Source organism: Kogia breviceps, chromosome 14 (genome assembly GCF_026419965.1).
Source record: "Kogia breviceps isolate mKogBre1 chromosome 14, mKogBre1 haplotype 1, whole genome shotgun sequence".
Taxonomy (NCBI): Eukaryota; Metazoa; Chordata; class Mammalia; order Artiodactyla; family Physeteridae; genus Kogia; species Kogia breviceps.
This window is the reverse complement of record NC_081323.1, coordinates 84194165-84207047: the sequence shown is the minus strand read 5'-3', so window position 1 is coordinate 84207047 and position 12883 is coordinate 84194165. Positions and strand designations below refer to the sequence as shown.

Here is a 12883-nt window from a genome sequence, read left to right as displayed (position 1 = left end):
CTCGTTCGCAGACACACACACACACCCGAGGGGCAACCTAGAGGGCTTCCGGCTTCCGTTTATTGCACGTGACACAACACCCAGCCCCCAGTCTTCCATCCCAGACCCTCGACCACGCCCAGAGGCGGCCTCGCGCCTTGCTGGGCCAGCCTGCTTCCAAGCTCCCGGGCAGACAGGTGCCCGAGGCACAGGGCCAGGCCCGAGGCCGCCCTCACCAGTCCTCACTAGAGAGCAGAGCCCAGGCGTGGCTGTCTTCTCTGTTCCTGGGGTTCCCGCCGGGTCGGGCCCCTGCACCCCGACCTCAACCCCTAAGGCCGTTCCAGCAGTGCATGGATGACAGCAGCGATGTAGGGGAGGCCCCTTCCCGGGGCCCCCTCCTCTTCCAGGATGTGGTGGGGCTGGCACAGGGACTCCTAGGGGGAGGGGCCCAGGTTAAGTTCCCCTTGTCACCTCCTCCTCTCAGCTGTAGGGTGGGAGACACCCTAAAGGAGCCTGGGCAAAGGGAGCTGACAGGATGTAGCAGGCAAGGGTCAAGGGCACCCTGGACATGGCTTGGGGACAAATGAGATGCAAGGAAGCTGCCAGAGGATAACAGAAGGGAGATGACACAGGGGGCCAAGGCTCAGAGGGAAGGACAGACCTGCCACTTCCAGAGGGAAATGCTGGAGTAGGCAAGCTGGCACACAGAGCCCAGGGGACACGGCCAGGGATGGGCCCCTGGCACGGCAGGAGCAGACGCAAACACACACACGCACACGCACACACACAGGCAGCCACGGTCTGTACAATTTATACAAGAGACAGAGACCCAGCCTGGGCCCCTGCATCCCCTACAAATATAGAGTTCTCTCTACAAAATATAGATAATTTAGCCCCCTATAGCAGCTGGGGGGGGGTGGGGATGGTGCAAGGAGGAAGGTTAAGACCCACCCTCTAGGGAAGCAGAGGGCAGGGCAGGGAGAGGACTTAAAAGGCACCATCAGCACTGAGAGGGGAGGGGCTACAGGAGGGTGGCCAGAGGCTGGGGGCCCAGGGTCTGGGGGCACCAGAGTGGGGCCTCTGAGGTCAGTGTTTATGAGGGGAGGGGGGTTCACTAGTGTCTTTGGTAGGGGCTGAAGGCACCACCGGTGGGGAAGGGGGTTTGCACGGGAGTCTTATAAATAGAAGTAGGGCAAGGGGGAGGGGGAGGGGTGACTTCAGGTCCTAGGAACCCAGGAGCCGAGTGTAGACGACACAGAGCAGCAGCATGAGGACCACGTAGAAGAGGATGAAGCCTCCCAGACCAGAGGGGGGCCAGAGGGGCGGGGGGGACCTGCCCCCCGCCCGCTTCACAGCCTCCAGGGTGGTCCACAGCCCCTGGGCAGTGCCCTGGAGGAGATCTGAGGGCGAGCACAGGTCAGCCTGGGAAGGGAGAGTAGGACAGATGGACAAGGACAAAGGACAAGAGACGTCAGCAGCAGCAGCAGCAGCAAGACAATCCTTCCCACCCCCCTGCCCTCACGTGCCAGGGCCAGAGCCACGCCAACATGCAGAGTGCAGGGAAGGGAGGCATGCCGGGGAGACACGCGGGACAGGGGCTGGCGGATGTGCCTCCTGCTGAGGAGCAGACACCCCCCGTGAATGGAGCGCTGCCATCCAAGCAGGGTGCCCCGCTGAGCCCAGGACACTGCACCCTTCGTAGGAGAGCCCAGCCCTGGGCCCCTGAGAACACACCCCCATACCTCAGGCACCCCCATTTTTCGACAAGCTTCTAAGAAACTCTCCACATTCTTCCGAGACTTGAGGGCACTAAGTTTTGGCTGGGGGTGGGTAAGAAAGGAAAAAGAGAGTAAGGGGGAGGCCCCAGGCATCCCCGTCCCAACCCCTACTTCCTGCCTGGACCCCAACTGACCACAGCAGGTGAGGGCACGTGAATGAAGGGCACGGAGCGGGGCCGCAGCTGGTTGGCCAGCTGACAGAGGATGACCCCGTTGGCCAGAGCCTCTGCCAGGTCCTCGGGCAGGGGCCGCTGCAGCTGGGACTCAAGCACCTGGGAGGCAGGGGAAGGAGGGGGAGAGCTCAGGGTCAGCAGGAAACGCCCTCCTGCCCCTTCCGTCTCCAGGGGAGGTACCAGGGTAGGCAAAGAGGCTGTTGAGGGAAGCCGGGAACCTCCAGGCACCACGCGGAGCCCAGGCTCCACCCACGCAGATCCCACCTCTCATACCTGGCGCAGCTGAGCCATCACCTCCTTTTCATCCAAAAGCTGGGGGGATCGCCGAGGTCTCAAGACAGAGTCCGGTGAAGAAGGGCCTGGAGAGAGAGGACGGTGTGGGGCCGCCTCCACTACGCACCATCGACTGTGTAACCCGGTCGCAGGGCCTGGCACCCACATCACCTGCCTCTGCGTTTGTGGGATTTTCAACACAATGGGACAACTGACCAGAGAACTCCCAGGCCAGAAGGGACGGCCCCAGCGCCGGGGTTAGTGCTGGATTAGCACCGGGTTAGTACTGGGGAGGAGGGAGCACCCACCTGAACTGCTCTGAGAGGAAGAACGGAAGAGGAAGCTGTTTGGCCTCTGAATGGAGCTGAGCGGCCGCGGAGCAGGTGCGGTGGCTGCGGGCCGGAGCCAGGGGGCGGGAGAGGCATCCCCCTCAGTGTCCTACTCCTCCCTCAGGCCACCAGGTCTCACCCCCCCCTCACCTACACAGGCCCGCACCCTCCTCCCAGCGCCGCCGTCCCACCTGGTCCCGCTGTGGGAAGGGGCTCCTGGCAGGCGGAGGCGGGGGTGGGAGCACGCTGCCCCCCCGAGGCTCCCAGCTGGGTGGCACTGGACTTGGGCGTGCTGCTGAGACACAAAGGGAATGGAGGGGATGCTCAGGGGAAGGGCGTGTAGGGCGAGGACCGAGGGAGGCAGGGTCCAGGAGGACACATACTTGTAGGTGGCCTGACCGGACGAGGCGGCAGCACCCCCACCAGGAGCCCTGACCGCCAGCTTCGGAAAACTGGAAGATGAAGGTGTGGGGTCAGCAGTGCCAGGCGGGGCTCCGCCAACCCCGAGAGGCAGGGAAGCTCAGGAGGCCTCACCGCCAGGGCAGCCGCTCCCACGCCCGCACCTGTCCTTCCTCGGGGAGCCCCACGCTCCACTCTGCTGCTGCCGCCGCTCGCGCTCCTGCCACAGCTGCAGGGTGTCTGGGCGCCGCCGCTCCTCCCCTGCCGGCTCCTCCCGCCTGCGGGGCAGAGGCAGGATGAGAGGTGGGGCGGCCGGGGCGAGGACGGGGGGCGGGGCGACGGAGTAAAGGGAGGAGGCGCCGCCTCCGGTGGCTCCAGGTACCTGCTGCTTGGTGCCCTCTCCCCATCCCCTGCCACAGGGCTCGATTCTGGTGGCCGCTGCTCCTGAAAAAAGAACAGTAGAGGGGCTGAGGGGGTTCCCCGAGCCTGCACTGGCTCCCCTCCTCCAGCTCTCTCATGGTGGATGGACAGGCGGACGCGGGCTCCCCTCACCTCGCCAGCACCTCGCTCTTCGTCCTCCCCAGGGACGTGGCTGTCGATGAAGTCAACCTGCTCAGGGTCTCCGTCAGCTGGAGAGAGCAGTGCGCATCAGCGAGCCAGTGCGGGCGCTTAGGCCCTCGTCCATGCCCCCCGCCGCCCCTAGCCCGTGACCCCACTACACACCAGAGCCATCCTCCCTCCGCTCCCTGGGTCCCCGAGGCTCCCGGGCCAGCTCTGAGATCCGGAACGACAACTCGGAAAATTCATCCGTTGACTGTAAATGCAGAAATGCAGAGGTAGGAGACGGCCTCTCTGGAGTCCCGGGGCCCATGGGGTGCAGGGCCCCGGGCTCTGCTGCTGAGCCAGCCCTCCCCCGCGAGATACTTGGGTGAGCGAAGGAAAAGGACTCCAGCCATCACCAGTCACTCTGACCTTTAGAGGTAGCAGGCAAAGGGTCCTGGCTCTGAGGTTCTCCCCTGGGGCTGAGATTCCCCCATGATCCTTGGAAAGGAGGCCCTTACCTCATTTCCAGACCACCTCTTGCTGCCACTGTCAACGCTGTGGAAGCCCGAGTCCAGCCCTCCGTCATACCGACGTCCCGGAAACAAGTCCTCAGCGGGGCTGGGGCCAGCCAGGGAGAGCCGGTCAGCCCCATTCTGGGCAGCAACCCCGTCATCCGCCCTCCGGAAACCATGGGGTCCCTGGTACTAGGAAGGGGTTTAAGTATCCAGGGGCTTCCTTCCTTCCCACTTGGAACTTACCAGGGGCTGAAACTCGGGGGGCGGGAAGGGGCCAGGTCCCCCAGTGCAGACCCCCCGCGCCGCCCAGCCTCTGTTGACAAATACTTGAAGATGTGAAGTTTCCCCTTCAGACAGATCTAGGTGTGGAGGCGCATAGGGGATAGTTAGGGGAAGACAGGGGGGCCTCCCAGATCCTGCTTGGCTACCAAAGGGACCTATGCCCCCAACTCCTGCCCATTCTCGGGCCCGTCCTCACCTGGGCAGGCGGGCTTTGCAGGGGGTTGCTGTCCAGCAAAATGACCTGCAGGTGCCTGAGGCGGCAGAAGGAGACCGGGATGCGGGAGACACGGTTACAGGAGAAATCCAGGCGGACAAGAGGAAGGTCTCCCAGCTCTGGGGGTGGGTGAGGGAAGAGTTAGAAGCAGGCCCCGGGGCGAGGCCTCGTGCTCACTTCCTCTGGCCCTGCTCTGGCTGGTGGGTCACCCTGAGGTCGCCGCCGCGCCTCCGCCCTGGTTGGCTGAGGGCGCTCCCCAGGACCCACCTCCCTGCCCCTCTCCCCGCTCAGCCCAACTTCAGCTGCTGCCCACCCCACGAGCTTCCCTCGTCTTGTCCTCCCACCCCACCGCCGCTGCCTCCTTCTCAAGTGTCCGTCACAGGGCCCAAACCAAACTGTGCCACCGCGTTGCTCAAAAGCCTTCCAGGATCTGCAGCCGGGGCTGCTGCAGGTGAGCGGGCTGCACCCTGCACAAAGGCACGGGGAGAGGGGGCTGCTGCGACCGTACAGCGCTCCACTAGCCAAGCCCTGGGCCACCCGCAGGACAGGGTACCCTTCTCCACTTCTCAGAAAGGCACAGCTGGATTAGTGGTGCCCCGAGACACAGAATAAGAATAAAAATCACTGCTCTGAAAAATTTCGCACCAAGCTGGCAGGTAATCCCCGTGTTAGTGTGACATGCTAGCTCGGAAGTGTTTTCTGCCGCTATCATGGTTCGTCCGCTAAACTGCATCGTCGCTGTGTCCCAGAACATGGGCACTGGCAAGAACGGGGACCTGCCCTGGCCCCCACTCAGGAACGAATACAGGTATTTCCAAAGAATTACCACAACCTCTTCAGTAGAAGGTAAACAAAATTCGGTGATTATGGGTAGGAAAACCTGGTTCTCCATTCCAGAGAAGAATCGACCTTTAAAGGACAGAATTAATATAGTTCTCAGTAGAGAACTCAAGGAACCTCCACAGGGAGCTCATTTTCTTGCCAGAAGTCTGGATGATGCCTTAAAACTTATTGAGCAACCAGAATTAACAAATAAAGTGGACATGGTCTGGATAGTGGGAGGCAGTTCTGTTTATAAGGAAACCATGAACAAGCCAGGCCATCTTAGACTATTTGTGACAAGGATCACGCAGGAATTTGAAAGTGACACATTTTTTCCAGAAATTGATTTGGAAAAAAATAAACTTATCCCAGAATATCCAGGTGTTCCTTCTGATGTCCAGGAGGAGAAAGGCATTAAGTACAAATTTGAAGTATATGAAAAGAACAATTAATGTGAGAGTTTTCTATTTCAAGCCTCCTCCTCCTCCCCCCCGAAAAAATTATGTATTTTTTGTTGTAGAGACTTTTGTTGACTTTAGATCTATAGATAATTATTTCTAAGCAAAATACTTTGATTCCCCATTAATCTTAACTAGACTGTATCAGATACCACTTGTGAAACGTTTCTTGCGGTAACTTCCTGAATGCCCATCAAGATCAAGAAGAGGTGGCCAGCACTTGCCTAGGGCAGAATATCTACCAAGACAGCCCAGAGTGGCAGCGTGAGTTGAAACCGGGGCCTATAGAGCTATAGGAGCTAGGCAGGTGGGTCCAAGGCCAGAAATGGATTATAAACAGAAGAGCTAGCATTCAGTTATTAAAATTAGATCAAAAGAGGGACTGTGAATTACTTTATATCACACTTCTGAAAAAAATTCTCTTCACTCAGACCAGGAGTCAATAAGTTGAAAAATCCAGGATATTCCACAGGGATAGTAAAGAGGCAGGTATGAGACTACCTTTTTGGTGGTTAAAGGAAAAGGTCTGAGACCTTCAAAAACTTTTGTTTCTGATCTTCAGTGAGATTGCATGGGATGTTACAATGAGAGAACAAGAATTGGCTGCTCTTTACAAAAAAGAATAATCTAATATCAAGCATAATGGCTAAAATTAAAAATTCAAAGAGGTAATAAATTGAGGATGAATATTGCTAGAAACCAAAATTAGCAAGTTAGAAACGAAACTTCACAGAATTAAAAAATGAAAATTAAAACATGTCTTACCCAACACATTAGCAAAGATTCAGATTAAGTATCCAAAAAACAATAGCATTTTCTGCCTTATAAATTGGTACAAACTTTTTAGAGTATAAGTTAGCAACATAAATTAAAACTCAAAGTATTCTGGGTTTGGACCCAGAACTTCCACTTCTAGAAATTAATCCTGAACAAAGAAATGGACCCAAGAGTATCTGTTGCAACTTTTTTTTCAAACTTGGAAACGGCCCAAATGTTGATCAATAAGAAATAACTAACCAATATGTCTATAAAATGTAACATCTACAGCAGTTAAAAAGAATGAAGTACTGACAGGAAAATGCCAAAAATTGCTAAGTAAAAGAAGGAAATTGTGTATAATACTCAAAATGATTAATAAATGTTCATGTGTGGGGAAAAAGCAAAAAAAAAAAAAGAAAAAAATCACTGCCCCCTGGTTAAGGAGTTCATGATCTGGCTCCGCCCATGTCTCGCACCTCGCTGCCCACCCTCACACCATATCAGACAACCCTCCACACCCTTTGCTCTGGGCCTCTCCACATGCTGTCTGCTCAGGTAGGAGAACCCCATTTTTCTGTCCATGCATCTTTCAAGGTTCAGCTCAAGGGTCATTTCTTCTATGAAATCTTTCTAAACACTAGGTTGGAATTTATTGCTCCTTCCTCTGGGCCCCCAGGGCATTTTGCTGGGGTCTCTTTTATGGCCCAGAGAGAGCCCTGATCAAATGCTTATTTGTACCCCTACTGTCTTAGAAGGAAAGAAGGGGTGGGGGGGAGCCTAGGGAAAATGGATGGCCACCTGACTCCCCTCTCTTGTTCTTCAAAACCATGGGTAGCATGGCCCCAGCCTTCCCACCTAGCCCTGGCTTGCCTTTCTAACCACGTTTGTGCGGGACCTCCGTGCTTTACACACAGGGTTGCTTCTGCCTGGGTTGCAGAAGGATGGAGAACTCTCCTTCACCGGTCAGCGCCTGCCGCACCTCCGGCCTCACTGAGGTCTCCCCAGGCCCCTGAGCAGAGCCACACGGCTCCCACTACGGCGCCAAGTTTCCTGTTCTAGCGCCTCCCTCTGCTTGTCTCTCCCCATTAAGCCATTAAATCTTAAGAGTTGGCCCCAGATCTGAGTGACATCACTCACATCTACCTGGTGCCCACCTAAAACACAGGAAACACACACACACAACAATGCTGGCTGAATAAAGGAAGGTGTGCCTGCTTTGGAGCAAAGGCTATCAAGTGTCGGGTGCATCACAATTAGTTCATTAAAAAGGGGTTGCCTGAGCTCCAGCTCACTGGTTCAGAATCTCTGGGGAGGCAGCACAGGACCTCACCTGACTCAGGTTTTGAGAGCTTCGTGGGCACTAAGTGGTGACACTGGGTGACCTTGAGGGCTCCTCTTGACCGTGAAATTCTGCAGGGTGCCGATGCACTCGCCACTCCCCTTCCTGTACCTTTCCCCACATTTGTCAAGCACAGCTAATAACCCATGCCTTGCCAGCCTCAGAGGGTTGCTGGTCAAGAGCAAAGAAAATAATTTACAGTGTGTCTCATACATTGCAAAACCCTGGGCAACTAAGGCATTATTTTTCCTTGAAGATTCCTTGTCTGTGACTCCTCCAAGGTAGATACACACACACACACACACACACACACACACACACACACACACACACACTCTCTCTCTCTCTCACACACACACACACACACACACACACACACACACACTCTCACACACACACACACACTCTCACACCCCTCCAGTTCTTCCTTTTCCTCACCTTCAGGCAGGGCGCTGAGCTGGTTCCTCCGAACATTGAGATCCCGCAGGGAAGGGAGGCCACACAGCTCCGCGGGGAGGGATGGCAACTCATTGCTGCTCACATCCTAGAATGAGGAAAGAAGTGGGGAAGGAGCCACAGACCCCGAGCATCAGAAACTACCTCCTGGACCCGGCCGCCTGCTTTAGTCTCGGCTTTTCCTCTAGGGCGCATCCCTCCTTCCCCTGCCCTCCCCCGCCCCCCAAGGTCCCCAGTGCCCGGCTCATCTGTCCCTCTTGCCACCCCGCTCCCCATCCTCACGAGCTGCCGCAGGCTCCGCAGGGCGCGGACGTCGGGAGGCAGGGCCCCCAGTCGGTTGTTGCTGACAATGAGCACTCGCAGAGGCAGCTGGCAGACGGAGGGCGGCAGCGATGACAGCTGGTTCCGGCTGGGGGAGAGGCGAGGGCAGCGGGCTCACCCTCCAGGCACGGCCTCCCAGCGCAGCTGTGCTTTCAGGGCCACCGGGTCGCTCAGGGCGCCCTTCACTCGTACTTGGGGCCGAGGAGGACCACCCCCTACCCTCCGGTGGCCCTGCCTCCCTACCTGAGGTTGAGGTAGGTGAGAGCTGTGAGATTCCCCAAGGCTGGGTTCAGGCATCTCAGACAATTGTGGTAGAGGCTCAGACCCTCCAGGGACACCAGCTGGCACGCTGCCTCTGGCACCTCGGGGAACCGGTTCCGGGACAGGTCTAGGGGAAGCAAGTGTCAGGGGAGAGCTTGCAAAGACCCAGCCCTGGACAGGAAGACCTTGAACTTCCCCAGAACCAAGGAATCAGACCCATAACCTGGACCCTCTAGAGTGAGAAGAAAGCCTTCCGTAACCTGGAGCCCATTCCAAGCACAGCCAGAGAGGCAAAGGGAAGGCAAAGGCCTTGGGGTCACTGGGCTGGAGAAGCCTAGGCTTGGGGGAGGCGGGACGAGCCATGAACACCATCTTCAAACACACAAATGCAGGGCTATTCCGTAAGAGTGGCTAGATTCTATAACTCTTGTGGTTTCTGTTGTTCTGTGATGCCTGCAGAGGTGGAAGGCAAAGGTCATAGGAGAAGGTTGGTGCTCCAAAGGAACCAGCAAGGTGCTGGGGTGGGAGGTTCAAGGTAAGAATATGAACAACCCCTGGGGGACACGACCAAGAAAGCTCATCCCTCCTAGGTGCCCTGTCTCTCATCCTCTACCTATTTTGCACCAAGGGTTATGAGAACCTGGCCCTAGAGACCTGACACTGGCCACCGGTTTTTCACCAGCCCCTGAGATCAGCAAGCCAGGTCCAAGGGACTATGAAGTTACAGATTCCCAAGGACCTGGAGGGAAAGGCAAGTGCACCAGGCCGGAGGTGGGAGGTGGACTCCCAGGCACACCTTCCGCAGAGCTGGCCTTCCTGTCCTCTTCCAGTCTCAACAGCCTGCCTCTACTTCCTCTCTCGCTGACCCGGACTTCAGACCAGCTCCTTTGCCTCGAGTCTTGGGCATGGGCGAGGAGTGGAGAGGGTGGAAGGACGGGAGAGTCTACTACCATCCTTTTATCTCAACCAGCGGCTTGCGAGACCAGTGCAAGGAGCCCGGTACGGGGTCCCTGCCAGTCTTGGAGGCTCCCACTGCTTAGACCGCTACAAGCCCGGGTCTCTGCTCTCCCTGCCCAGCCTGTACTGGGAGGAGCCCAGGGCCTGCTGGGGAAGTCCCAGGGAACAGAGCTCGGGTGAGCTTCTTAGAGGGCCCTCTCCACGGAGGGGCAAGCAAAAGCCGAGGGGAGGGGAAGCTGGGGTATATCCCCCAAGGAAATGAGTCTTGTGACAGGAAATGAAGTAGAAATAACCTGTCACGTTCTGTCTCTGGGCCCTGTGTTTACCAGGGCAGATGACAGCCTGACGCCCCAGGAACCCTCTCTGCTCCCAACCCTGGCATGCACAGAAAAAAGACCCGTCACAGGAGGAGACAGTTCCAGAGAGGGTGGGAGGATGAGATGCATCCTCCGCCCTCCCCCTCCCCCTGCCCGCTTTCTCTGCATCCACAAATGTGTGTGCTGCACGCGCATGTGGATGGGGGGGGAGGGCCAGCTGTGGTGGGGCGAGCCAGGGAGCAGGGGCAAAAGCTCAGAGCGAGCGGAAGGCAGCGGGCCGAGGAGCGGTGCACAGGAGGCACAGGATGTGGTCTGTGAGAGAATGAGCTGCACTTCTCTTTCGTGAGAGCAGCCCTTCCCCCCACCTCAGGATTCATCCTACTATCAGGGCCCCGGGACCGAGTCCAAGGGACATCAGGGACCTGCGCCACAGCACACGTGCAAGGAAAACGCTGGTTCAGAACGAGCTGCGGAAGCAGGAGGAGAGGTTCCACATGATTCAGTCAGCAGAGCTGAAGTTTTCAGTCTGTCAGGGTTGAAGGGCAAGGAAGTGTGGAGAGCAGGGTATGGGCAACAGACTGGGTTCCTGTCACTTCCTCTTTCCACCCGAAGCTATAGGCACCCTGCTTGGGGAGAGGGGCCGGAGGAGAGAGTTCTGGATGAGAGACCCACCTGGCCTAGAACCTGGGCCCTGAAAGGACTGAGGAGTCCTGTGTGGAGAGCAGGGTAGAGAGGGGTTCTCAGGAGGCTGGGATTGTCCCGCTTTCCCAGGAGAACGGGCTGCACCCTGAGCCGGAATGCTGGGGGAGGAGACGGAGACGGGGTGGGAGCTGGGAGGGGGCCCGGGAGGTCTTGGGAGTTTTCCCCAGGAGTCCACTCACACAGACAGAGCCCTAAGGAAGTAAAGAATAACATTTGGTCTTTGTCAAAAAACAAGCAAGGGGGAGGGGAAAGGGAACAGACGGCAAGTGTCACACAGCTGCTGAGGTCAATCTGGAGCTGGGGGGTTAGGCGGCTCGGGGAGACTGAGAGGGACAGCAGCGGCTCCCGGGTGCCCTGGCGAGTGAGTTTACCTAGCAACCCAAGACAAGGGGAGTGGTTTCAACTGGTTCTCTCCAGAACAGTCGAGGAAAGAGTGTGTCGGCGCCCACTAGGGTGTTTGCGGGTGAGCGGGCACCTGCTAGGGGGACAGTGCAGTCCCGGGGCAGTGTCATCAGGGGGACACTCTCATCCGGCCCCAAGTCCCACCCTGGGCTCGGCTGGGGTGGGCCTTTGGGAATGCAGTCCTCCACCCCTCTCCCAATCCCCACCCACCAGCTGCCAGCCCAAGGTCAGAGTTTGCCTCCTGAGCAGCTGAGGCCTGACTCACTTGTCACAGAGGAGTCCCTGAACCCTACCATCAACAGACACCAGGCTGGAGGGAGCATGACAGGGGGGATCCTATGGGTGGGGGACTAGGAAAGACAGCTGGACCGTCTCTAGCTTCCCAGCACTCCTAGCTGGGAGATAAGATTTCCTTCCTTTCAGCAACTGCCTCAAGTCCCTCCCCCCTGAGGAAAGCAGAAACTGAAATGGGAATTCTAGGGTCTCTGTGAGATCACAGGCTCCACAGTGACCTCACACACGCAAGGAGGAGGAGGAGGAGTCGCAGATAAAGGAGTCAGGAATAATAGGAGGAAGAGCTCGCGGAGAAAAGAGTTGGGGGAGGTGGGAGATTTGCTTTTTTCCCACCGGCTGGCTGGGGGAAGAGTGGAGAGAGTCAGCGGCCTTAGAAGGCGGGACTACAAGCACAGGAAACAAACTTGGGACTGTCAGGGGCAAACGCATGGAAGCGGGGGCCTGGGGCTGCTCTTATCTTGGTGGAACAGAGGAAGGAGTGGGAGACGAAGTGGAGAAAGAGAAAAGAGTCATGGTGGGGGACTCGTGGGGGCTGCTTTATGGAACGATCAGAACTGAGGTTGAAGAGATCACGCAAATGAGCCAAGCAGGTGCGGGGCAGGACCATTCTACAGGTGCGCAGATGTGCAAATAAAGAGAAGCGGGGCGGGGTAGGGAGACGCTCACGACGTTCGGCAGAGGCTCTTGAGTGTTCCGTACAAACGAGAAAAGCGCTCATTGTCTAGTAGTTCTTAAAGTGGGGAGGGGGTGGTAGCAGACTTATGCAAATCAGCAGAATCTAGAACTCCAACGGCCAGGTGATGGGGCGGGCCAGACTCCCGGGCCCGGGAAGAAACAAGCGAGGGGCGGGGCTATGCAAATGAGGGTCCCGGCCGGGCTCGGAGCCGGGTGCACTCACCAGCCTGGGTGATGTCTGACAGGTCGTAGCTGCGGGCCGCGCCCCGGGGGAAGTGCTTCAAACGGCGGTTAGACAGGTTCAGGGTGCCGGTGGCCACGGCCTCCTCTAGGGCCCGCTCTGCACTGCGGCTCCCGGGCAGACCCGGAGACCCTGGGACGGAGGTCGTGGCCGCCGCCTCCTCACCCCCGGCAGCGAGAGGGGCCGCTACCGCCGCCGCCATCCGCTCCCGGCGGCTCCCGCTGCCTGACTGACGGGACCGGCCGTCCCTCCTTGCCCCTCCCCCTCCTCGGAGCCGCCGTAGTCGCTTCCAGGGGGAAGAAGCGGGCTCAGGGACCCGACGGACCAATCGGGATCCCGAGACCCGACGGAAGTGGCTAATCAGAACCCGCCGGCGGGGTGGAGACTCCGGCGC

The 12883-nt window shown here is 57.9% G+C and overlaps 1 protein-coding gene and 1 pseudogene across 10 annotated transcripts; one reads left to right on the top strand and one right to left on the bottom strand.

Annotated features, from left to right (window-relative positions):
- Positions 1 to 38: 38 nt before the first annotated feature.
- Positions 39 to 12877, bottom strand: LRCH4 (leucine rich repeats and calponin homology domain containing 4). Of its 10 annotated transcripts, none has more exons than XM_067011963.1 (18): positions 12472 to 12877; positions 8884 to 9028; positions 8602 to 8728; positions 8302 to 8407; positions 4468 to 4604; positions 4233 to 4348; positions 3993 to 4092; positions 3655 to 3745; positions 3484 to 3560; positions 3314 to 3375; positions 3096 to 3209; positions 2916 to 2984; positions 2724 to 2827; positions 2512 to 2595; positions 2204 to 2289; positions 1892 to 2029; positions 1722 to 1799; positions 39 to 413 (listed from the first exon to the last, which is right to left on the bottom strand). In XM_067011963.1, exons 1-18 carry the CDS (start codon positions 12689 to 12691, stop codon positions 309 to 311), a joined length of 1959 nt encoding a protein of 652 aa, XP_066868064.1. In that variant the 5' UTR covers positions 12692 to 12877; the 3' UTR covers positions 39 to 308. The 10 variants fall into 10 exon arrangements, with proteins under 10 accessions (XP_066868064.1, XP_058892442.1, XP_058892443.1 ...); XM_059036459.2 differs by having other exon boundaries at positions 39 to 1401; positions 12472 to 12873; XM_059036460.2 differs by having other exon boundaries at positions 39 to 1401; positions 2724 to 2824; positions 12472 to 12870.
- LOC131740547 (dihydrofolate reductase pseudogene) lies at positions 5147 to 5766 on the top strand (annotated as a pseudogene).
- Positions 12878 to 12883: the final 6 nt, after the last annotated feature.

Excerpts from the sequence above, each read along its gene's own strand:
- LRCH4 (XM_059036459.2), bottom strand. The coding sequence starts at position 12,691 with ATGGCGGCGGCGGTAGCGGCCCCTCTCGCTGCCGGGGGTGAGGAGGCG. Across the intron at positions 4,349-4,467 it reads TGCAAAGCCCGCCTGCCCAG|ATCTGTCTGAAGGGGAAACT; the intron begins GTGAGGACGGGC and ends CTCCACACCTAG. Across the intron at positions 1,402-1,721 it reads GAAAAATGGGGGTGCCTGAG|GCTGACCTGTGCTCGCCCTC; the intron begins GTATGGGGGTGT and ends CTCCCTTCCCAG.